At 41.8% G+C, this 25,865-nt stretch overlaps 1 protein-coding gene across 1 annotated transcript in view; it reads left to right on the top strand.

The window, feature by feature from the left end:
- Positions 1 to 20,448: 20,448 nt before the first annotated feature.
- Positions 20,449 to 25,865, top strand: part of LOC307181079 (uncharacterized protein) — a gene marked incomplete at its 5' end in the record, with an annotated part of 49,637 nt that continues 44,220 nt past the window's right edge. Inside the window, 5 exons of the mRNA XM_079911853.1 lie at positions 20,449 to 20,580; positions 22,580 to 22,723; positions 23,884 to 23,998; positions 24,953 to 25,066; positions 25,165 to 25,253. Coding sequence (XP_079767979.1) covers positions 20,449 to 20,580; positions 22,580 to 22,723; positions 23,884 to 23,998; positions 24,953 to 25,066; positions 25,165 to 25,253 — 594 coding nt within the window. The remainder of the gene's footprint in view (positions 20,581 to 22,579; positions 22,724 to 23,883; positions 23,999 to 24,952; positions 25,067 to 25,164; positions 25,254 to 25,865) is intronic.

Here is a 25,865-nt window from a genome sequence, read left to right as displayed (position 1 = left end):
CCTCTTAGAACCGCTTTTTCAGTACCCCATTGGTTTTGATATATGTTTCCATTTTCATTTGTTTCAAGATATTTAAATTTCTTCTATGACTCACTGTTTGTTCAGAAACGTGTCGCTTCATTTCCACATGTTTGTGAATTTTCGAACTTTTCTTCTGTTATTCATTTCTAGTTTCATACCATTATGGTCAGAAGAGATTCTTGGTATGATATTAATCTTCTTACATTTGTTAAAACTTGTTTTGTGGCCCATCACATGGTCTGTCCTGGAGGATGTTCTGTGTGTGCTGGAGAAGAATGTGTATTCTGCTGTTGTTGGATGGAATGTTCTGAAAAATGTCTGTTAGGTCCATTTGTTTGAGGTATAGCTCAAAACCAATGTTTCGCTGTTGAACTTCTGCCTGGATGATCTATTACTGTTGAAAATGAGGTACTGGAGTTCCCTACTATCACTGTAATATGTGTTTTTCTCCCTTCAGATCTGTTAGTACTTACTTGATATATTCAGGTGGTCTAAGGCAGGGGTCCCCAACCCCTGGGCCACGGACCAGTACTGTTAGGAACTGGGCTGCGCAGCAGGAGGCGAGCGGCAGGGGAGGGAATTAAGCTTCGTCTGCCGCTCCCCGTTGTTCCCCATCGCTCGCATTACAGCCCGAACCATCCCCTCCAACCCGCCCCCACCCCCACCCCCCGCAATTTTTCCCAGTCCGTGGAAGAATTGTCTTCCATGAAACCAGTCCCTGCTGCCAAAAAGGTTGGGGACCGCCGGGCTAAATTATGATCATCTTTGTTTCATTAATGTTTTGGCTACAGTTGATGTTGTTTGATATAACTATAGCTACCCTGTTTTCATTTGGTTTCCATTGAATGTCTTTTTCTATACTTTTACTTTGAGCCTATGTGTGTCCTTACAGGTAAAGTGAGTCTCCTGTAGGCAGCATGTAGTTGGTTGTTTTATTATCCAACCAGCCACTCTATGTCTTTTTGCTGGATGATCCAATCCATTTACACATAGATTAATTACTGATAGGTAAAGACTTACCAATGCTGTCCTATTATTTTCTGGCTGTTTTGTACTTTCACTGTTCCTTTCTTCCTCTCTTGCTGCTTTCCTTTGTAAATTGATGATTTTCTGTATTAGTGTGCTCTGATTCCATTCTTTATCTTTTGTGTATCTACTGTAGATGTTTGCTTTATGGTTATCATAAGGTTTATATAAAAATATATGTTTTACAGATAATTAGATAATTTTATAATAATTATACACATATATATTTTATTATTTATACTATATATATTTATGTTTTGACACGTAGGGGAACTTCAAACCCACTTCAAGGTACACTGGCCCAATTCTGCAGACATCGGACCCAGCTAGGAGAAACCAAATCTATTTCAAGTGACCCATAATCAAGTGGCTCTAAATCCACAAGAAGTACCTCAGATCCATATCCACTTCAGAGCAAAGAAGACTAACTTCAGGAATCCAGACTCAGTTTAGGCATTCCTCAGCAACAGACCTGGAAAACAGAAACATACTGCAAGTTCACAGGGTAAAAGATATGGGGCTCGCAACCTACTTAAAGGAATCAAGCCATCCTCAGGATACCAAAACTCGGTTTGGAGGACATAGATTCAACTCAAGGAAACCAGAGGTTTCTCAAGTGTCCTAACACACCTCTAGAGACCCCAGATTACATCAAGGGACCAAGATTCAATTCACACACTCCCAGATATCAACCTATGAGGTCCCCAGACCCACCCTAGGAGCACTAAGACATATATGGCTAAACACAGACTCACCTCAAACAGACCCAAATTCAACCCAGGCTCTGTCCACAGGACCCACACTCTGATTACAAAAGCTGACATCAGTTCATGGGCACCAGACTTAGTACATGCATCCCCAGAAAATACTCCAGAGGACCCCAGACACACCTCAGGGACCCCAAACTGATATTGGCCAGTCCTAATCCATCTCAATGACACAGACTTCCACAGACAACATATTGAAAGCCTAGAAACACCTCAGTTGATCCAAAGTCAACTCAGAACATTCAGGCTCACCTTTGGAAATCCCAGGCCCAAGCTCGAGAGGCAGATTCAGTTTGAATAGTCCCCAAATCCACCTCAGAATTGCCAGAACCACCTCAGCAGACTGCAGATCAATTTCAAAGGAACTTGGCTCAGCTCTGGAGACCCAGACACACTTCAGACAAACCAAATGCATCAGGGGGTATCACAGAATAATCTCAGGTGACCCATATTCATTGCCATACATACACCTCAGGGATCCTAAACCTAATTCATAGGAATGAGTTGGGTTAAGCTCAGGCATCTCCAGACAACAGCCGTGTCCTCAGATACTCAAAAGAACACTCAGATCCACCTACAGGTCCAAGACGTGTTTCAGAGTATGTTTGTTTCATACAAACATACCACTCAGGCAGGCCTACACACAGTCCTGGGAACCCCCAACAGGTAGCCTAGAATCACCTCAGATACGCAAACCTCTTTAAGCGCAATAATATCCACTTCATGAATTCAGACTCACCTCAAGCACCCCAGGCAACATACTTGGGAACTCAAAATACACCATAGGAGTCTAAGCCCCAACTCAGGGTAAAGTACAGGGGGCCCACAACCTACCTAATGGGACTGAACCATCCTCAAGGAACCTCACTCAGGTCAGGGGAAACAGACTCGACTCAGGGACCACAGAATCACGTCAAGCACCCAAACTCTCCTCTGGGGTTCCCATATTCAACTCACACATGCCCAGACATCCACTCAAGAGACCCAGACCCCCCCGCCCCCCCCGCAGCGATCCAAGACCTACATACTGGAATCCAGATCCTCTAGCATGGCCCCAAATATCCACTAACATTTCCCCAAAGTATCTAGACTCAGGTCCCATAGGACCCAGGCTCAAATCAGGAGGTCACCTCATGGACACCAGACACAGTATATACAGACACATCCCCAAGTAACACTCCAAGAGACCCCAAACATACCATAGGTTCCCCAGACACTATCAGAAAACTCTAACCAACTTCACACTTACGGTGGGCTTCTGCAGACAACATAATTGTCCTCAAAACCCCACAAGTGGCATAAAATAGGCTCAAGACATGCAGATGCACCTCTGCACACCCAGACCCAATACTCAGTTCAAACTGAGCAGACTCATTTGAATACTGCAGACCCACCATGGAGATGTCAGATCCACCTCAGTGAAACCAGATCAACTTCAGAGCACCCCGGCTCAGTTCTAGAGACACTAGGCCCACATTAGAGAAATAAAATGCACCCGGCAGGTACACAGGTACACATTTGTCAGGGGACAAGGATTCAGTTTTAGGCCCCAGGCCTAGCACTGTATAGAACCAGTATTGTATAGGACCAATACTCAGCTCAGGTACTTCATAAATCTCCAGGGGATTCAGATACAAGCAGACCCAGATCTACTAAAAGACACAAAACAGTTCAAGATCTGTCAGGTGTGCCCACACAACAGTTGAGGCAGCCCGTGACTCTAGGTAATTCAGATCTCTAGGGACAACTCAGACTAATCTCAGGAGACACCTGACCCCCCTACACCTGCAACCGTCACAGTGGACTTAGCTTTCCCCGGGCATCCCTGGGTATCCAGAGGGGCAATAACCCAAACATCAGGAGACTCAAACATCTTCAGGGACGTTTGGGAACTCAGGGAACCCAGATTCAGCTCAGAGGACCAAAGGCAATGTCAGACTCAAACTGCAACTCCAGTCTAAGAGGAAGGACATACCACCCACCACAGGGAACCCACACCCACCTAAGGATATACAGACTCAGTTCAGGAGACCTAAATTCAGATGGCGGGACATTAAGTTCAGAGAAATCTGAAAAATATGAGGTTCAAGGCAGAAATGAGGATGTGTCAATCCAAATAAAGGGTCCTAAAAAGCGATACAAGGATTTCAGACCAACCCAAGGGGATAAAGTCTCAATTCAGGTACATGAAAACAACACTCCAATAACGCCACACTCAGTACAGGGGTGCTCAGGTTTGCCTCAAGGGACCACAGATCCACCTAAGGTAATCCGGATGCTACCCCCAACCATAACGGTATCCAAATCCATCTCAGAGGAGGGCACACCAACCAGGAAGAAAGACAGATTCCCACCAGAAAGTCCAGATTCCTTTCCCAAGTTCCACACAGGAAAACTCAGACCAAATTCAGGTACACAAACTCAGATACAGCATTCACTGACATCACTTGGGGTGTATAAATATACCAGAAAAGGGCCCAAACATACTTCAGTAAGGCTGAAACATGCCTCCGGGACCTGGACATACATCATGGACCATACAACCAACAGGAGAGTGCTGATAATTGTCGTTACACCCAGACTCGGCTAAGGTACCCAAGACAACATTACCAGGGTTTTACACTCTCGTAGAAAGAACCAGGCCAGCCACAGTGGAACCACTCCCATATCAGGACACCCAACTCTGTTCAGTCATCCCCAGCTAAAACCCAAGGAGCCATGGACACTATAGGAAACTCAGACCTTCTCAGGAACTCAGACTCAGCTAAGGGATTTCAGACAACATGCCAGGTGGATACAGATCAAACTCAGAGTTTCAGACCAAACTGAAAGGACCAATACCACTAAAGGGATCCCATGCACAATTAATGGGACACAGACCCAGTACAGGGGATGTCAACTCTTCAGAGGCATCCCCAAACAACACCCCAATACCCACACTCAAAACATATGTCAGACCCACCTTAAGGGACTTTAGACTCACAAGGGACCTAAATTTATCTTAGATTAGACTCAGCTGAGAGGGGGAAGAATCACCAGGGGACCCCAGACAACGTATCAGGTAGTCCCAGACTATACTGAGTCCAGACTCAAATGAAGGAGCCAAAACCACAAACAGTGGATGCCAGATCAACCTATGGATATATTGACTCAACTCAGGCATCTGCAAAGAATACACCAATGGCTCCACACTCAACATAGGATCCTCAGACCCACGTGTGGGATCCAGTCTCACTCTAGAGTCCTAGATTCAGTTGAGGGGACTCAGATTCCACCTTCGGAGATCTCCAACCCAAACCAGAGGGGTGCAGAGTCACCTCAAAAGAGCGCAGTCCCATATCATAGAACACAATCATTTCCAAAGACCCAGGTACACTTCAGAAAATACAGGCCAAATTCAGGGTATGCAGAGTCATATCACCATAGAGTCCACTTTCACATCTAACTGTCTCACAGCTATATCAGTAAGGCACAGAAATCCTCAAAAAAACACCAGAGAGACTCAGATACTCACAAAATCCCCAGACCCACACCAGGGGGTTGCATACTCAGTTCAGGGATCACATACCCACCTCAGGGGACTACAGACAGCTTCAGATACCCCAGGTAAGCTCAAGAGATCCCAAGCCACAATCAGAGAACACAAATGCACCTGTAGTTACTGCAGATGCAAGTCAGGTGACCCAGAGTCAGTTTGGGGGCCAGTGATCTACGTTAACAGATCCCACACCCACCTTATGAGACCCCAATTCAGTTAAGGCATGCCCAGGCCATATCACAGGGGTCTTAGACCCTTATCTGAAGACCCAGTCCATATACCCATACCCATAACAGGGAACCAAAACCTATTGGGCCCATTAAAAACTGCAGGTAAACCAGATATTCTCAGGATAGCCACACTTAGATCGAGGACCTCAAATTTCATGGTAGGTGGCTCCCAGCTCAAATTATGGATCTTCCATCCACATAAAGATGCATGAAAAACTAACACAGAAGATGAGAAATCCACATAAGACATTTACACTCAGCACAGGGACCCAATCAGCTCAGCTCAGTTATCTCAAACAATACCTGAACGTGTTCACACTCAACACAAGGAAACCTAGGTCCACCCTAGGTGACACAGAGCCTCCTCAGAGGTCCAGACTCAGCTCAGGAGATCTACACATTCCTGAGGGTAAGCAGACTCAGTTCAAGGAACAAGGGAGAATACCATAGAAGACTAAGCTCAGGAGATGCAAGACCTACTACAATAAACCTCACACCACTTAGGGCACTCAACTCTGTCCAGGCAACTCCAGATAAAGCCCACCCACTGCAGGGACTCAGTACTCCTCAAGAGATGTGGACTTTGTTCAGGGTGCAACAGACAATATGCCAGGTAGCCTCAAAACCAAGTCAGGGAGTCTCAGACCTAAATGAAGGAGCTAAGGACCCCACCACATGGGATCCCAGATGCACCCAAAGTGATACATACTAAGTACAGGGGACTCAGCCTAACTCTCGCATTCCCAAATGACACCCCACCAAGTCAACCTTCAACAGAAAGGAACTCAGACCACCCAAAGGGTCCCCAGATGCAGGTGAGGGAACCCTAGGCATGTCTCACATGTCCCATACTCATTTCTGGAGGCCCTGAGAAACAGCAGGTGACTCCAGAGAAACTCACTGAGTTCAGGACCCAAAGAAAGGGCCAAGTCCTCCCACAGAAAATCACAAATTGAGGGAACTAAGTCTCACTTCGGGCAACCACCACCAACACCCTGAAAAATCCACACTAGGAGTAAGGGGTCTTAGACCTACCTCAGAGAGTCTAGAATCAGCACAGGGGTCCAATACTCAGCTAAGGATATTCCAGATCCAACACAGAGACATCCACAACAAACTCAAAAAAAACACAGAAACACATTAGAGGATCCAGATTCACTTCTGGAGGCACAGACCCGCCCCCCCCCCCCCATAGGAGAAACCAGACACCGTTCAAGTGAGGAAATAACAGGTAAGCCATACACAAATAACACAGAGGTGCAAATATTCCCCTCAGAGGACCCCAGATCCAACTCAGTGATTCTAAGACACAACTCAGGGAGAGCCAGGTACCCCTGGGGACTCCAGTTCCAACTCAGGATCCTCTGACATACCTAAGGACACCCAGAGTCAGTTCAGGTATCAATATACAAGATATACAGGACACAGAACAAACCACAGAGGGCTCAGACCCATGACGAGATCCACCCAGACTTCATTCAGGTGAGAAACACCCAACTCTAGCGACACCTAATAGACTACCAGGAACTGTGACTTATCTCCATGAGACCCGGACTCACCTCAGAGAATATAAACAAATCTCTGGGTGCCCCAGACCCAACTCAGATGACCCAGACTCAGTTTCTGGGCCTGAATGCTACCTCAGAGGGTCCATACTCAGCTCAAGTATTCCTAACCAATACCCTACTGGTCTCAGAACCTCACAAGAATGCCACTCAGGCATTTCCTACACTTGAAACATACTTCAGGGAACCTAGACACTCCTAAAGAACTCCAGTCTAAGCTAACCAGACTGAGACCTTGGAGAGGCGACCCTACAACCACTTGAGCATCTCAAATTTGTTCAGCCATCCCCACCAGGACCCACCTCAGAGGGTCCAGCGATCCTCAGAGAGGACACTGTTTCAACTCACAGAATTCTAGACATCATGCCGAATGGACCCAGACGAATTCTACGCAGCCCCAGACCCAGATGTAGAAGCTCAAGGCCCACAATGGATCCCAGTCCCACCTAAGGAGACACACAGACTCAGCACAGAACCCAGACTCAGGTCAGGCACCCCCAAACAATATACCAGTGGGCCCATATTCAACACAGAAGAACTCAGGCACTCATCAGAAGATTTGTATTCAGTTCAAGGGATCACAGTCAACAATACAGGTATTCCCAGGCCAAATTCAGTGAGTCACAGCCCTAAAGAAGGGGCCAATTCCCCTCACAGCAGAACCACCTGATGGACTAGGACTTGACTCATACCTGAATAAGCTACACCTTACCAGGCCCACATTTAGCATATGGGATACCAGAACCAATTCGGGAGACCACAGACCAGACCCTCCAAGCCCTGCTGAGGAGAGACAGACTCAACAGACCCAGTGTCATCTGGTGAACTCAGAGAAGCTAAAGAGTTCCTCAAGACAACTGGAGTGGCACAGGCCAAACTCAAAGATAACAAACCCATATGAGAAAACCTAGACTTAATTCTGCAGTCCCAGACCCACCTAAGGAAATCCCGGACACAATTCAGGTTTAAAGACTCACATAAGGCATGCTACATAATAATCCAAGGAGTAAAAATCTTCAAAGGACACTGAACCTGTCTTAATGACCCCCAAGCATACATCAAAGGATCACAGGGACCCTAGACCTGATCAGGACTTAGATACTCAGCTTAGCCCTCCCATAAAACAGCTGAGTTGGGTGTGCATACTGGCCAACATCAGGCAATCCTGACCCAATTCAGAGACCTGACTCAGATTACTCAGATATTACCAGATAACACACTTGTGAATGCAAAACATCACTCAGGGTCCCAAATCCACTCAAGTCAGGAAACCCAGACCCACCAATGGGACACAAACCCTCCTTGAGGAATCCTGACTCACATTACGGTACTAAGATCCAACCAACACAGTCATCCCAAGAAAACAGTCTATGAGATCTCACATTATTTGGGGAGCAAAGGGCTCCCTATATTTGGGAACCAACAGTCAGCTTCAGTATCCACAGAAGTGATTGAGACTCTTCCCACAGAACCAGACACACTTCTGGAGATTCTGTACTCAAATGAATCATAAGACTCTGTTTAAGAATCCCCAGAAAGCATCCAAGGTGACACCCTAGACATTTTGCAGGGCCCTAATACCCAAGCAGAATATCCAGACTCAGTTCAGGGACTCAAACTCAACTTAAAGAACCCAGACCTGCCTTAGAGACCTTAATCCTCCCCAGTGGACCCCAGACCTACAACACAGGACCTAGACTCAATTCACTCATCTCTAGAAACAATCAGTGGATTCCCAGACCCACTCCATAAGCCACACACATTCAGCAGGGAACAAATATTTCCAGGCACAACTTAGACCTTGTCAAGGGACATGGCTTAGTTCAACAGACTGAAAACCCCACTCCTAGCAACATATGCAGCTTAGAAACCCCAAGAATACACTCCAGGAAATACTAGATCCTCCCCGCAGGACCCACACTTAGCTCAGGAGAACCCAGTTTCACCATAGTTGACGTTACACCTACCGTAGCAGTCCCAACTCTGCTTAGGCATTTATAGATAATCGACTTCACTGTACCCCAGATTCACCTCAGCAGCCCCAGATATCTGAAGGGCTTCAGACCTATCTCAGTTGGCCCAAGACTCACCATAAAATGAGCATTATATCTCAGGAAACCCCAGACTCAACAAAGGAGATTACAGATACAGCTCAGGGTAACCTAGTCCCACTTAATGGACGCAGGTCCAACTCAAGTGACCCAAACTCAGTTCAGGAGAACTCATACAATACCACAAGACTCACATCAGGGATTACCTATTCACATCCAGAGACTTTAGACTGACCTTGGAGCAACAAGACTCAGCTCAAGAGACCTAAGACTTATCTCAGGAATTTAGCTCAGGAATTCTAATATAACAACCCAGGGGGATGCAGACCCAACTTCAGGGGCCCTATATCTCAGACCCATCTTTGCAGACAGAGACTCTGCTCAGGGGACTGACCCTTGTCTCAGGGAAAGAGATAGTCCAGGCATCCCCTAGACAACATCCCAGACCAAATTCAGAGGTCCAGATCCAGGACAGTGAACCCTACACCTTGGTGACTGAGATCTCAAAACATTTAAGACCTACTTGAGGGGAGCTAGACTCAACTTAGGCATCCCCAGACAATACCCCAGGGTCACCTGCATGAGAACCCAGGCCCAACTGAAGATACCTCAGCCCCTCACAACTTAACTGAACTCAGCTCAGGAGACACCAGACCTACTTATTAGATCCCTGACAAACCTCACAGGACTCACACACTTAGCTCAGGGGACACGGACAACACATTCGGTGCTGCTATCAACACCTCTCAGCCAGCTCAGGTGACACTAACCAACCACAAGGGAATTGATATTCAGCTGTGGAAAACCAGACTCGGTTCAGAAAAGCTCATATCTACCTCAGACATTTCAGGGAATACCAGATTATCCTAAGGGGACCCAGACCCACATCTGGGAACATTAGGCCACTTTTTGTGATGTAGATTCAGCTCAAGATGGCTGAGACTCACTGTGGGGTCACCAAACAAACTCAGAAGATCAATATCCAGCTCAGTAGATCACAGAAAACACCCTAGATGGCACCAGATCCACTTCAGGGACTCCACCTAAGGGAACCTAGACAAATCTCAGAGGAATTAGCTTCAGCTCAGGAGACCCCAGACACATCTTAGTGTGCTCAGAATTCACGTACATGTTCCCGAACAACAACCATAATTGTCCCAGACTTAGCTCAGGAGAAAACAGTCCCAACCGTATGTATCTTGATAGACCTCAGACCCACCTCAGAAGATCACAGACCAAAATCAGGCGACACAGACTATGCTCAGGAGATTTAGACCTATGTCAGAGTATCGGACTCATTTCAGACACTTCCAGATTCCATCTGTGGGGAACCTAGGTCCACCTGAGGATTCCTAGACCCACCTAAGGGGACCCTTACCAAACTCAAGGGGCCCTACATTCATATTAGGGGGACCTAGAATAAAATCTGGCGATCTAAACCCAGAGAGGAACCCCAATTCATCATGAGAGATCCAGAAATACCTTAAGTGGCCCCAGACCACCTGGACCCCAGTCCAACATCAAAAGACACCCAACTTACTTCAGGGTGCCCAGAATCAACTCCAGCATACCCAGACAACTTTTGTGAAGGCCTAAGATCTACCTTAGGTGGCTCTTAATGTATACCAATGATCCAGATTTAGCTCAAGACCCCCAGACTTCCTCAAGAAATTCAGAGTCATCTCAGACCACAGAACCATCTCTGAGGGCACCAGATTCATCTCAGCAGCAAGATTGCAGCTCAGACATCTTCAATAACGTAACAGTGGGCTCAAGAGCCAACTTAGGAGCTCCAGACTCAAATCATGGAACCGTAGACTCATATCAGGAGATCTAGGCTCAATTCAGACAGCCTCAGGCAATTCCTAAGAATGCCAGATGCCCTCAAGGGTCCTGCATGTACACTAGAACCCAAGACTCTCACCTCTGGGATCCCTGAGCTCAGGAGACCATAAAACCACTTTAGGAGATGCCAGACTAACCTTGGAGAAGAAACAACCCACTTAAGGAAAATCAGGCTCAGCTTAGGAGACCCCAGACCTACTCTAGGAAACCTAGACTTAGCTCAGGAAGCCATAGACCCATCTCTGGAGACCCTAGATCTGCCTAATCAGACCAGATATCCTCTCAATCATCCCCAGACAATATATCAAGTTTGTCCCACAGCCAAATAAAGTGCCCCAGGGCCACATCAGGGGTCTAATTTCAATTCAAGAATCAGCTGAACCTGGGTCACTGGACCAAGACTAATTACTTATTAAGCTCAGGGGACCCTAGACATATCTTAAGGGACTCCACACCTACGTCACTGGACCCCAGAACAACAGCAGAAGACTCGTACTATATTCAGAGACCCCCAGACCCACTTCTGAGCTCAGGGACCAAGACCCAAGGTTGGAGACCAGACACCCACCTCTGAGGACCCAGACCCACATGCAGAACCTGAGACCTACCAAAGGTGATACCAAGTCCACCTCAGCAGACCAACACTTAGCTCAAGATAACCGGGACTCATTTCATGGGGTCTAAGACCAACTCAAAAGACCACATAGGGCTTCCCTGGTGGCGCAGTGGTTGAGAGTCCGCCTGCCGATGCAGGGGACGTGGGTTCGTGCCCCGGTCCGGCAAGATCCCACCTGCCGCGGAGCAGCTAGGCCCGTGAGCCATGGCCGCTGAGCCTGCGCGTCCGGAGCCTGTGCTCCACAACGGGAGAGGCCACGACAGTGATAGGCCCGCCTACCGCAAAAAAAAAAAAAAAAAAAAAAAAAGACCACAGTAGACCCAGACTCTGATCAGGAGACAGACATCAGACCCAACTCAGACTTCTAACACTGCAGGCATCCCCAGACAACACAAAAGGGGGCCCAAGACACAACTCAGAACACCGTTGACTAAACTCTTAGGTTCCCAGACCCATGTCAGAGCACACAGGCTTGGCTCAGCACATCCTGACAAAACCCTAGGGATCACAGATCTAATTAAGGAACCAAAACACAGCTTAGGTGTACTAGACAATATGCCAGACCCCAAACCTGATTCAAAGGATTCAAATTCAGGTCAAAAGATCTGAGACCCACCTCAATGGGTCACCATACCCACATCAGGAGACTTAAATTCAGCTTAGGCATCAGCAGACCACACTCCAGACAGCTCTATATCTAACTCAGAGGCCCCAAATCCAATTCAGAAATTCCTAAGTCACCAAATTAAGTGCTCTAAGACTAAGTTCCCAAACCCAAGATCCATGTCAGGTATTCAGACACAGCCCAACACCATAGGAACACACTATGGGAGGCCCATTCTCTTTTCATGGGGCCGAAAATCACACCTAGGAACCTCTGTCTACCTCACAGGGTCCAGACAACCACCACGAACTCCAAAACCACATTAAGGGATCCAGACTCACTTCAGAAGACCTAAAACCAAACTCAGAAGACCTGGCTTCAGTGTCGGAGACCCAAGTACCGCTTCAGGGGATTCTAGGCCCACATCGGGGGTCCCCAGGCCTACTGTTAGGGAACAAAAACCTGTATCAGGGAACCAGCGTCATTCCAGCCATCTCAGGGAACACATCAGGGATCTCAGATCCAACAGGGGCCCACACTCAGCTCAGAAGTTTCCAGAAGCAATTCACAATTTGCCAGACCCACCTCAGAGGAGCATAAACCCACTTCAGGGAACCGGACCCTGTTCTGGTAACCCCAAATTGACCTCAGGGGACTCTAGACACTCCATTGGCTCCAGAGACCTACCTCAGCTCTGAAGATATCCATTCCCACCCCGAGGAGACTAAATGCAATTTAGAAGCCCTGAACTCACTTCAGCTGACCCACATGTTATTGCCCTCAAAAGATTAGTTGTATCATCTGTCGGGTGAGTTTTGGACTAACAACTGTTAATGAAAAGTTTTCCTAGGAATATAAATAAAAGGATGATTATTTAAGGTCAAAAAGAATGGAAAACCAACAACTGAGTTTCAAGGGAGCCAACTGATAAAGTGTTAAGACATGAAGCCCAAAGTGACCTTACATGGTAGAATGAGGACACTGAGGATAATCTATCTGATGATTCTTCCAGTTTGTAGTCTGAATGTTTTGGTGATGGCATAGACAACAGAGAGGTTTCAGCAAACATGCAGAGAAGGTACTTCTAGTACAACAGAATGGCCACAGGCAGGAAGCCAGAATCATGTTCAATGCCAGTCAATTATGAAGGAATACTCAGTGGAGTTTTGGAGTTCTCTGGTGATGATGTTGGTAGTTTCGATAAGATTGCCCACAGTCATAGTTATTTACTAAAGGAGAACATGGAAGATGCAGGAGTTTTGGTGACCTTTCTGAATGGCCTACACAGCACAAGCTCCAAGAGTAAAGGTTGCTTGTTTGTCTTCTGCTGCAATAGTCAAATTTTTAATTGAACTCTCAATCTCTTACTCTTTTTTTAAGGCTTCTTGAGAACCTCGTGACCAAGAAAGGTCACATGCATGGTTAGGTGGAATTCTGCACCTAATTTGTAGTTGTCACGTGTCTTTGTAGATTCATCAAGTTCCTAGAAAATTTAAATCAGAGGTAAAAATATAGTTAACGTGAGAAAAGAAGATAATCTAGTTAAAGATTTGATAGGGACTAATTAGCTAGATAACAGATACCAGCTCATCTGGCAGAAAGATACTAATATGCAAAGTTGTCATAAATATGTCTCATTAGGAGTTACCTAGAGTTCATGAAAATGGTTGTCAGATGGGTTTATACTTCAGAGTTCATATGACCATTTTGATGAAAGTACTGTCCCATCCATTTTGGAAGAGGAAAGTTCCCAAGTTTTTGATGGCAGGACACAGTTCCAAGTAAAGGTTAAATTGTATTTAGGACCTTCTCAGTATACTGTATTAAAAGAACAAGGTAAGGAATATGTACTTTGACCTCCCATAATAATAGTGTAAGTATTTGTATTGGTGGCAAATTAGTATAATTTAAAATACCTAGATCTTTGAAACAGCTGTTGGTTATGTTACAGTAGTAATATGCATTGCTTTTTCTAAAAAGTATTGAAGTCTACAGAGAAAATCTAAAGTTTCCCCCCACTAAGTGTGAACACAAAGGATGCCCTTAAACCTGAGACAGTATAGCAATTTGGGGAAAACTGCAGGTTTCCAAAGGAAAGTGGGTAGATAAAATCAATCAGAAGTAGGACTGTGAGGTTTAGCTCTGAATCCTGTGAAGGAATACTACACATCTGGGGCTCCTTGGAGGGACAGAGTAATTCTTACGGGGGAAACAGCTCATGTAAGGAAGAAGATAAAGAGGGGTAATACACCAAGGGGGGAAGGGAGGGAGAGGGATAAATTGGGAGATTGGGATTGACATATACACACTACTACATAGAAAACAGAGACTAAGGACATACTGTATAGCACAGGGAACTCTACTCAATGCTCTGTAATGACCTATATGGGAAAAGGATCTAAAAAAGAGGGGAGACATACGTACATATAAGTGATTCACTTTGCTGTACAGTAGAAACTAACACAACATTGTAAATCATCTCTACTCCTATGAAAAATTAATTTAAAACTAGGTAATACAACATGAGGCTTATTATGGAGAGCTACACTTGTAATAGGATCAGTTATACGGATAGCAAAAGTGATGGTGGAGTGGACAGAGATGAAAGATCGGCAAAGAAAGACAGTTAAAACGGTGAGGGTAGAAAGATAAGGAATTCCTGGAAGCTGGGGACCTTGTTCCAGTGTCTTGGGTAGAAGCTGACTAACTCCTGATGTCACCTGCTTGGTGCCATGTTCTTGGGGAACAAGAACTATCTATCAAGAACTATCTGTCTCATGGTGCTATCCACTCCTGGGCAATAGAGAGAGAACACCTCCGTTTAAGGCCTCAGTTAGGGTGGAGTTCTACTCAAGGGTAACACTTACACTTTTTCATTTGAGACACAAATCCTGGGCTGGAACCCCTCCGGTTTGGGCAGCACTGTTGGTCAGGATGATAAAGATCAAAAGGCTCTCAACACTTTATCTGCGTCATAGCACCAGAAAACTGAAAACCAAAGTAAGACCTAGGTAAGGAAAGAGTTTATTCACAAAGACGACTGAATAGAAGAACACTTTGATTTCAGAATCTTCAAGTATTTCAACATCAAGTAGAAAAAGTATTTTTGAAGAGGAAAGGATGAGCAAGGCCAGCAGAAACCTAGTGGGACAGAAGCAGAGGGGTGAGCAGGAGGTAAAATAGGGGTATTTTAATAGAAAATGTTTCCCCTGCCAGCTGATTCTCAGAATAAGCTGTTACGGAATATGTTCTGACCTTAGTATATTAGTGATTCCCCGAAGCTGAGGGGCAGGTCAAAATTTAGCACACTGTGAGGAGGAGCGAAGGCTGATTACAGTTTGGTCAAGCCAAGCCAGTAGATATGTAATGGACAATTGTAGGCCATCACATCACTAGAAAAAGACCCACAAGGATATTAATAATTTCTAAAAAATCATTAAATATCAAGTATGTTCAAATTTCCATTTTTCTCATAAATGGCAAACTAAAAATGTTTTCAGTTTCACTGAAATAAAATCCAAATAAGGTTTGAACTGTGCAATTGGTTCAAATGTTTTTAATTGTTTTCTAAAACAGTTTTCCCCTTCAATTCTTTATTTTTTTTTCAATTTATTATAAAACCAGATTGATTATCCCATATAGTCTCCTATAGTTTGAATTTTGCTTCTGAATCTATCCATGCAGTCTCATTCAACATGTTCCTCTACCCACAATATTTCCTAAAAACTCAGTAGCAAAATGTATTGATTATGCTTTGCCTTCTGTTTTATCGAGAACACTTTAAAATTACCAGTTGTTCCTTTATTATTTTGGACATGCTTTCTGATTATTACTTTTCTGTGTGTTCACTAAATCATTCCATTCATCATGGCTTTATAATCCTCTTTAATATCCAGAGAGGAGGCCCTTTGTTAGAATATTCTCTAAATGATTTCTGAATGTTAATTCTTCTAAATAAACTCTAAAAATCTAATTGAGAATGCAATAGGTGTAATATGTATATACATGTGATATGTAAGTAAATATGTAATATACATACACAGATATATACATATATAAACATAAATACCTTAATACATATATACATATATATATGAGATAACCTTATAGTTTTCATTCACATTATTTATATTATTTACATATTATTTAAGGTCATATGGAAGTCATTAGAACATCCATCTCCAATTGCTCAAGTCATTCTTCAAGTATTTCAAAGAATTTTACTGTTTTCTTCTTCAAAAAAGTCTTGCACATACCTGAGAAAAAAAGTTTTTAATCTGTATAATGAGGATAAGAATAGCAGTCAATAAGACTGTGGCAATAATCAAATGAGATAGTTAAATTCATAAGTAAATGAAGCTCTTCCTATAGTAGCCAGCACAAAATATTTATTAGATATTTTTATTTGACCAGTTAGTCTGCAGTAGTTATTCCCAGAAAGGAAGTGGCCCTGTTTCTAATTCATTACCATTTGTATTGTCATACATTTTGTGCATGCTATCTTTAGAGGTTATGTCTGTAAACAGTATTGACACACAAGCTTTGTCATCTGAGTAATAGTATTTATTTATATTTGTCATCAGTATACTAGCTTTTTTAGCAAAAGTTCAGCTATCCCCTAGAATTGACTATAAATTACGTCTGGGGTTTCTACTTCTTCTTGAATAATTATTGCTAAACTGTCTCCTGTTAAATCATTTGTTATCCACCAAAGATTTCTACTAATTATTTTTCATATCTTTTTATTAATAATTATTCTTCACTCCAGTCGTCTGTGTGTTCTGTCATGTCTTCCTATGCTCTTTTAGACTTATTATTAGTGAAAATATACAATGATTATTTACTTTATACAAAATATGCAAACGAACTTAATTGAAAACAAACAGTTTCGGGGCTTCCCTGGTGGCGCAGTGGTTGAGAGTCTTGTCTGTCGATGCAGGGGACACGGGGTCGAGCCCCGGTCCGGGAGGATCCCACATGCCGCGGAGCGGCTGGGCCCGTGAGACATGGCCGCTGAGCCTGTGGGTCCGGAGCCTGTGCTCCGCAATGGGAGGGGCAGCAAAGGTGAGAGGCCGGCATACAGCAAAAAAAACCCAAAGAAAGCAGTATTATGATTTTGACCAGTCTCTAAAAAAGGCAGGATTACAAATTAACCTCAGGCTCCCACTTAATATAAAAGTAATTACAATATTTCCACACTTTTGTTTTGAACCCTGAATTATGCTTTTAGACGTTGTGCTCAGTACATCATTTAACCTCACAATAACCCTATCTGATCATTCTTTATCATCTTGTTTCTGAACTCTCCCTACTGATTATATGGGACCAGTGTTTCTTAAAGTCTCTCAGTATAAGTAAAACAGTTTAAATTTCCCTCAATAAAGGATGTAGCTCCCTCCTTGGCTTTTATGACTTACCATTTTTGAAGTTTAAACAGTATTTGATGCATAATCAAGAAAAATGTGAGTAGATGGGAAAATTTTGAAAATAATGTTTAAGGTATTTTCTGCACAGTTCATAAAACTTATTAACTGTTAGATGTGTAGAATCCAGGAGCATTTTTTATTGCTTATTTTTTTGTTGTTTTTTGGAAATGAAGCGTTGAACCCTGCAGCTCAAAAGAATTTACAGTTGCCTTCTAATCTGATTTTTACATACAGGTTTTTGTAAGAGATCTATAAAAAATGGAGCATTTGTTATGCCAGTGCTTGTTTTGCTTTGTGTTTCAAGTTTCCTCTCTTTTAAGTAAGAAATGGCAAATAATTTCACTGATATTGGGTACTTTACTTGAGTTTTAAACAGGTGTAATAGTTTGATACTTTTGGCTTATAATTTATTTTTTGCTATGAGTATAAAGATATATTTTTAATTACTTACAGAAAAATGGTGGAAGCAGATCAGCCTGGGAAACTGTTCATAGGAGGCCTCCATGCTGACACCAATGAAAATTCTCTTGAAGTGGTATTTGGGAAATATGGTCACATTATGGAAGGTAATTTTTAGAACCAATATATATATCTATTCAAAGCAAATGTGTATTAAACATACACCACTGGACAGCTAGGTTATAATGCTTTTTCTGTTTTTAACACATGAGCACTTTTTATTTAAGTTTCTACTTTTTATTAGGAAAGCACTGGGCAATGAGGGAAAGTGTACACCTTAGGGGCTCCTACTACTGAGAAGGGAAAAAAGCAGCGTTATTTTCTTCCCCCGACCCGTGCTTTGCAGCATGCAGGGTCTTAGTTACCTGACCAGGGATCAAGCCCACACCGAGTGGCATGCGGCATGTGGATCTTAGTTGCCTGAAGAGGGGTCAGACCCGTGTCCCCTGCATTGGGAAAGTGGAGTCTTCTCCACTGGACCACCAGGGAAGTCCCAGGGCTTTTTAAATATACTGTGGTCATAGGACATGAAATGGGAAGAGATATGCTAATTGTAGAATGGTTGAAATTATTGACTCTATTTTTAAAATACTGGAAATGATATAAAATGGAAAGGATTTTTTTGGTTTATGTGTTTTTGTTTTTTGTTTCAGTGTTAAGTAACTTTCAGGAGGTTGTTACTGTACTGTGTCCATAACATCAAATTGAGTTAAGGAGGCCTTATGAGAAATTGTCAAAGGATTGATTATTTTGAAAATATGAAAAGTTCAATTTTATGTGAAATTTTAAATTAAAAAGATTTATGTGTATTACAGTTATTTTGATGAAGGATCGGGTAACAAACAAGTCTAGAGGCTTTGCTTTTATTACTTTTGAGAATTCTGCAGATGCAAAGGATGCTGCCAAAGATATGAATGGAAAGGTAAGAGTCTTTTAATAATATTTTGTGTTCTCCATTTAATACTATTTCTAGATTGTTTCTCTTTTTTCTAATTTTTTAAACTAACATAATGCCATATAAGCCTTCACTCTCCTTTTTGTCACATAAGTACTGGATTGTCTGGTTGGAAAGAGATTGAAATTAGCTTTAACAATATATTTTAAACCTGTTTTAGCATTCAAACATAAAAGTAAATACGTTTTAGCCTGTAGAGCTCTCCCCAATATCCCATACTGTTTTTTTTTTTTTTTTTTTTTTGCTGTATGCGGGCCTCTCACTGTTGTGGTCTCTCCCGTTACGTAGCACAGGCTCCGGACGTGCAGGCTCAGCGTCCATAGCTCACGGGCCCAGCCGCTCCGCGGCATGTGGGATCCTTCCGGACCGGGGCACGACCCCATGTCCCCTGCATCGGCAGGCGGACTCTCAAACATTGTGCCACCAAGGAAAACCCCCATACTGTTATTTTTAAGTCTCGGCGTTTTTTTTCGGTGGGGGGGGGGCGGGTACGCGCGCCTCTCACTGTTGTGGCCTCTCCCGTTGTGGAGCACCGGCTCCGGACGTACAGGCTCAGCGGCCGTGGCTCACTGGCCCAGCCGCTCCGTGGCATGTGGGATCTTCCCGGACCGGGGCACGAACCCGTGTACCCTGCATCGGCAGGCGGACTGTCAACCACTGCGCCACCAGGGAAGCCCAAAACTGTACTTTTAATTGCATATTTGCTCCAAGGTTTTTTTATATTGTAGGTAATATTTTTCCCATTTTATATTGCAGGTAATATCTTTTTATATTCATCATACTGTGAATTGTTAATTGTTAAAATTACCTCCAGTGCTTCTCAGTTCTCATAGTGTGGAACACATACATTAATTCCCTTTTTCTATAGCTTGGTTTCTGGTATACCAGAGGAAATTTCAGGGAGCTCTAACTGCCAATACATACACTTTGTGTTGGATGACTTACTGAAAGACTGTTACTAATTAAATCTCATTCATTTGGCACAGTGAAGGACACAATCATTTCAGAAGAAAATGTTTGCTTTGCGGAAAAAATACTGATCTTGAACCAGTGCAGTAGTAAATAAATTTGATGTAATGTTACTAATGTTATACTTAATCTTTTTAGTCTTTGGATGGAAAAGCAATTAAAGTAGAGCGAGCCAACAAACCATCTTTTGACAGCGGTGGTAAACAGAGACCACAACCTCCTGCAAGAAACAGGGGCCATCTGAGAAATCCGAGACATGGAAGAGGAGGAAATGGAAGAGGAGGAAATGGAAGAAGACGAAATGGAAGAAGACGAAATGGAAGAAGACGAAATGGAAGAGGAGGAAATGGAAGAGGAGGAAATGGAAGAGGAGGAAATGGAAGAGGAGGAAATGGAAGAAGACGAAATGGAAGAAGACGAAATGGAAGAAGACGAAATGGAAGAGGAGGAAATGGAAGAGGAGGAAATGGAAGAGCAAGAGAGCATCCCTCACGTGGAGGACACTTGGGTAATGTTTTAAAATACAAGGCTGCAGCCATAGGACCGAAAAATTGTAAGTTTAACTGTATAGAAACATCTCAGTTTTTATTCCATCCTTTATGAGCAAAGTAGTCTGTAAGAATTATTAGATGATGAATTACATTGATAGTCAGAAGTATTTCTAAGTGGTAAAGAATTATTGTAGTTATAAAATGACTTAACTAGATAATATGCAAAAAGTTAATCACCTTACAGGGAAATAGCATAAATTTTAAACTAAATTCAGTCTCTTTTACCATTATTACTAATTGCCTCTTTTCTTCAAGAAGTTTTCTACAGAGTGTACTACTATTGATCATACATTAGAATTTTTCACTTTAGGGCCAATAACTTTATATGAGTTTAAGTCAATGATTCATTAATAATCTATTAGAAATGCATTGATTAATTTTATTCTGAGAGTAGACTTATTGCATCATAAAAATACTAGAGAATCTTGAAAACTACACCACAGAAAATAAAAGTCACTCAGAATATCCACAATTCAGGGATAAACACTTCATATTTTAGGTTTCACCTTGCAGTATTTGTCTTAAGTGTATGTGTTCAGAAATCTAAGCAAATCTCCATTGTCATTTTGATATGAGGCTTTCCTCCCTGGGTCTGTTGTTTGCATTTGGGGGAAAATACCTTAGGGAAATAAATAGGGCTTTAGATTCTAAAAGGTGTCTTTGATTCAGGAAAAGAGTAAAAACCTCTGCTTCAGAAACATGTATGTTTTCTTTCTGTGTGTATTAGAGGAGAAAGTCATTGCAAATATATTTTTTGAATTTTTTCAGAGAAGTTTTCTACTTAGTAAGAGAAGGAGGGAAAGCACTTTGTATTTCAAAAACTTCCATATATTTAACAACCTTTGCTTCACCTATTAACCATAACCAGTCTTCAGAAATAAAACATTTAGTTTCTTTTTGTGTTAATTAGATGTGTGAATTTTAGGAAATGTTTTTTGAAAGTTCAGTTAAAGGGTGTGCCCATTTTAATATAGCATAGTTTTGTTCTTTTCCCACTAACTTGATCTTGAGAAAAGTTTACCAGTTCGTATTCTGCCATGTGTAAGAATACTCATTTTTTCTTGCCTGTGGCACTACAGCGGAATTGGAATATATCTAAACATCTTTCTGGTTAGAAAGGTAAAACATAAATTTTCAGTATTTAATGTGCATTTCTTAAATACTATTAAAATTGAACGCAACATAGCCCTTTTCACTGAAAAATCAACATTAAGAGTTGATCTATGAATAACACAGGCTAGAACTGTGGGTCAACTTACAAGCAGATTTTTTTTTCAATAAATACATATTACATCACTACGTGATCCAAGGTTGGTTGAATCCATGGATGCAGAACTAGGGATACTGGGCCAACTGTAAAGTTATAAGCAGATATTCTCCTGCAAAGGGGGTTGTTTGTATGTATATACTTAACTGTTAGGTAATGCATTTTTTATTCATCTTTTTTATTTTTAATGTTTTGATCTATACCTAGGATGGAGCGGCTGGGCCCATGGGCCATGGCCGCTAAGCCTGCGCGTCCAAAGCCTGTGCTCTGCAACGGGAAAGGCCACAACCGTGAGAGGCCCGCGTACCGCAAAAAAAAAAAAAAAAAAAGCTTCCTTGACACCAGAATTATATAACTAATAACTTATCATCTTCCTCCTAAACTGATCAAAAATTCAGTTTTACATTTAATTTATCCAGGTTTTTCTGTACTCTCTCTCTTCTCCCCAAACTGCTTTCATACCAGTGGTTCTTGAATTTCTTCCTAGATTTTCCAAACTGACTTTTACAGTAAGTCTTTGAACTGTACTAACTTATGTGTCATATGAGCAAACAATCTTACTGGTTTAGACAAATATGAAAGCTGAAGACTGGGGTAATTGTTTAGTGAAAATTTATAACAATAAGTGAAACTTGACCAATGAAAAAATGTTGATTCTAGTTAACTAAAAAGATTTCATTTAAACACAGGTTGTGGTGGATATACTCCTAGATTCAATGCGAGTTCTTCCAGGGGACCCTTTCCAGTTAAAAGAGGACCACCTTCGAGAAGTGGAGGTCCTCCTCCTAAAAGATCTGCTCAAAGACCAAGCAGTAGTGGGATGGGAAGACAAGGTAAATGCTATGTAATTCAGAGACAGTTGATTCTTATTAATGAAAGTGAGCTATTTTAAACAGAATGTTTAAGCAAAATGGAAAGTGAGAAGTATATGAACATGTTTACCAATCACTAATTTATTGATTGATTTGTGGTTGGGAAATAATCTTTTAGTTTCTAATTATACATGTAGTAGGTGATTAGCAGTGCAGTGGGGAAAACATTGCTTGTATGTCCATGTTTGCTATAGAATTCCTCTTAATTTAAGTTGTTGCTAACACTTTTTGGTTAGTAGGCTTCTTTATCACATAGTTTCAATATCAGAATTTTCATGAAAACTATGTCCTGTGAGAGAATGTTCTGGTCTGTAGAGTAGTTTAGCTATGTATATTGGCCACCTGGTTTTTTATTTAATTATTATAAACAATAACTGAAACTTGCCATATGAACTGTAGTTTGTGCTCTTAACTTTTTTAGCACTGTTTTCTGATCCTTAATATGGTACGGACTTGAAACAGTCATTTTCAAATTGCCATTTTATGTGTAGAATATTAATGAAGCCAAATGTAGCACGGTATTGACTTCAAAATACAACAGAAGCTAAGAAGCCTACCCTTTCCATTATTAGATGGTTAGCCTAGTGAACAAACAAGAGAAGAGAACAAACAACGTCCTAGTGACCTCTAGGAATTAGGAATAAGAATTAACACATGAAGAGAACATTACTTATGGGAGATAGTTTCATATTTTGGAAGTGGTACAGTGTTTTTCAAATGAGCCCTTTATTGCTAATAAACAATAGAAGTCACTATTGCTATCATCATAAAAGGTCAATAATTAAGGTTGTACACATAAAGGAGAGAGCCAACCACTTGGTGACTGAATATGTGACAGTAGTTACCAAAAATTAATTATTTGCTCAAATTTTGAGAAGTTTTCCCTACTGCTGGTAATTGAAAGGGTATGTGAAATGTATAGGGAACGGGAGATGTACCGAAAATAAAATGTTCAGTGGTATCATTGAAAGGGAAACAAAAATGTGCATAAATGGAATTTTAGAAGGAGTAGTTTTTTAAAATGATTTTGGAGAGAGGAAGGATATCAGACTTTTGAATTTTTCCTGGAAACATTACTGTCAATTTTGAGGTACTTAAACACAAGCATTTTTAAATTAAAGGCTCAGTGTCACGTGGAAGACAAAATTATGGAGCTTCTCCTCACAGAGAGCCAGTCTCTTTTCGGAGAGTTGGCTATATGTCACAAAGAGATGGTGGTTATGCTACTAAAGATAGGTAAGAAAAAACACAGTATATGAATTAAGCCATGGTTAATTTTGTTGTTCTTGCTGAAATTTACCTAACACGAAATTGAACATTTAAAAGTGAACAATTCAGTAACATTTAGTACACTTAACAGTGTTATGCAACCACCAGCTCTGTTCAGTTCCAAAACATTTCATTACCCCAAAATAAAATTAATAAGCAGTCACTCCCATTTTCTCCCGCCTTGTCCCTGGTAGGTGCCCATCTGTGTCCTTATCTATGAATTTATCTAATCCTGAATATATCATACTAATGGAATCAAACACTATGTGACCTTTATTATCCAGCTTTCCCTTAGCATAAATGTTTTCAAGGATCATTCATGCTGTAGCGTGAATCACTACTTCTGATCTTTTTTTTTTTTTGGCTGACTAAATATTCCATTTTATGTGTGGTTAACATGGTTTGTTTATCCATCTGTGTGGGTTATTCCCATCATAGTGCTGTCATGAATACTCCTGTACAAGCATTTGGGTACCTGTATTCAATTCTTTTTGAGTGTATATATACTTAGGAGTGGAATTCCTGGGACATATAGTAATTCTTTAATTTTTTAAGGAACTGCTAATCTTTTCCACAGAGCCTGTACTATTTTACATTTCTGCCACGCACATACATGATTTGTTTCTCTGCATCTGCACCAGCACTTGATATATTCTGTTTGTTTTTTTTAAATTATAGCCAGTCTGATAGGTGCAAAGTAGATATTTCATTTTGGTTTTGAATTGCATTTCCCTAATAAATACGTTGAGCAGCTTTTCATGTCCTTGTTGGTTATTGTGTATCTTCCTTGAACAAAAGTATATTCAAGTCCTTTGCCCGTTTAAAATTTTTTGTCTTTCTGTTGTGTGAATTCTTTATATATTCTGGATATTATAAGTTGCATTTAAAATTTTATCTGCTTTATTTAACTTATTCAAGCAGAGCTTATCCAAGCTCCCGAGACAGCAAGGATTATACTCCACCACGTAGAGTCAATGCATACCGTTATTATGGACATTCAAGTTCTTGGAATGATCATCCCTCTGGAGAACATAGGTAATATAAAGTTTTGTGTTTTTATCAAATAAAAACATTCTTTTAAATTATGTGATCGTGACACGTAATTTAAATCTATGACATTCTTTTAAATTTAGTGATCGTGATGGCTGTGGTGGAAGTCGTGATAGAGATTATTCTGAATATCGAAGTGGAAGGTCTTACAGGGATTCATATGGGAGTTACGGTAAGAGTCCAGTTACAACCTGTAAATCATAGAATTAGACTTAACCAGATCGTTGTTTACTCTAATTTTACTTCAATTCCTCAAAGGTAAAACTATGTTTAGCATGGCCTTTTTGATAAATTAAAGACCTTTGAATTGTTTTCTTAATAGCTCACTTAAAATGCAATGAAGGGTAAATTGACAGTCTCATCTTTTTTTCTCATTACAGAAAAACTATTTTAACATTTTTCTTTTTTTTTTTGCGGTACGCGGGCCTCTCACCGTTGTGGCCTCTCCCGCTGCGGAGCACAGGCTCCGGACGTGCAGGCCCAGTGGCCGTGGCCCACGGTCCCAGCCGCTCCGCGGCATGTGGGATCCTCCCAGGCCGGGGCACGAACCCGTGTCCCCTGCATCGGCAGGCGGACTCTCAACCACTGCACCACCAGGGAAGCCCCTATTTTAACATTTTCAAATAATCAGTAGAGTGCTATTAAAAGTATGAAGCATAGGAACGTTATGAAAGTGAGAATTTCAGTCCATTTTCAGAAAATAACATTTACTTTAAAATAAACTACTTAGGCTGAAAAATATTGCTCGCTCTTTTAAATAAATGTGAAAGCCCTTCACTGTTGC

This window comes from Stenella coeruleoalba (genome assembly GCF_951394435.1).
Source record: "Stenella coeruleoalba genome assembly, chromosome: Y".
In the NCBI taxonomy this organism is placed as follows: Eukaryota; Metazoa; Chordata; class Mammalia; order Artiodactyla; family Delphinidae; genus Stenella; species Stenella coeruleoalba.
Note: the sequence above shows the minus strand (reverse complement) of the source record. Positions and strands in the feature narration are given on the sequence as shown.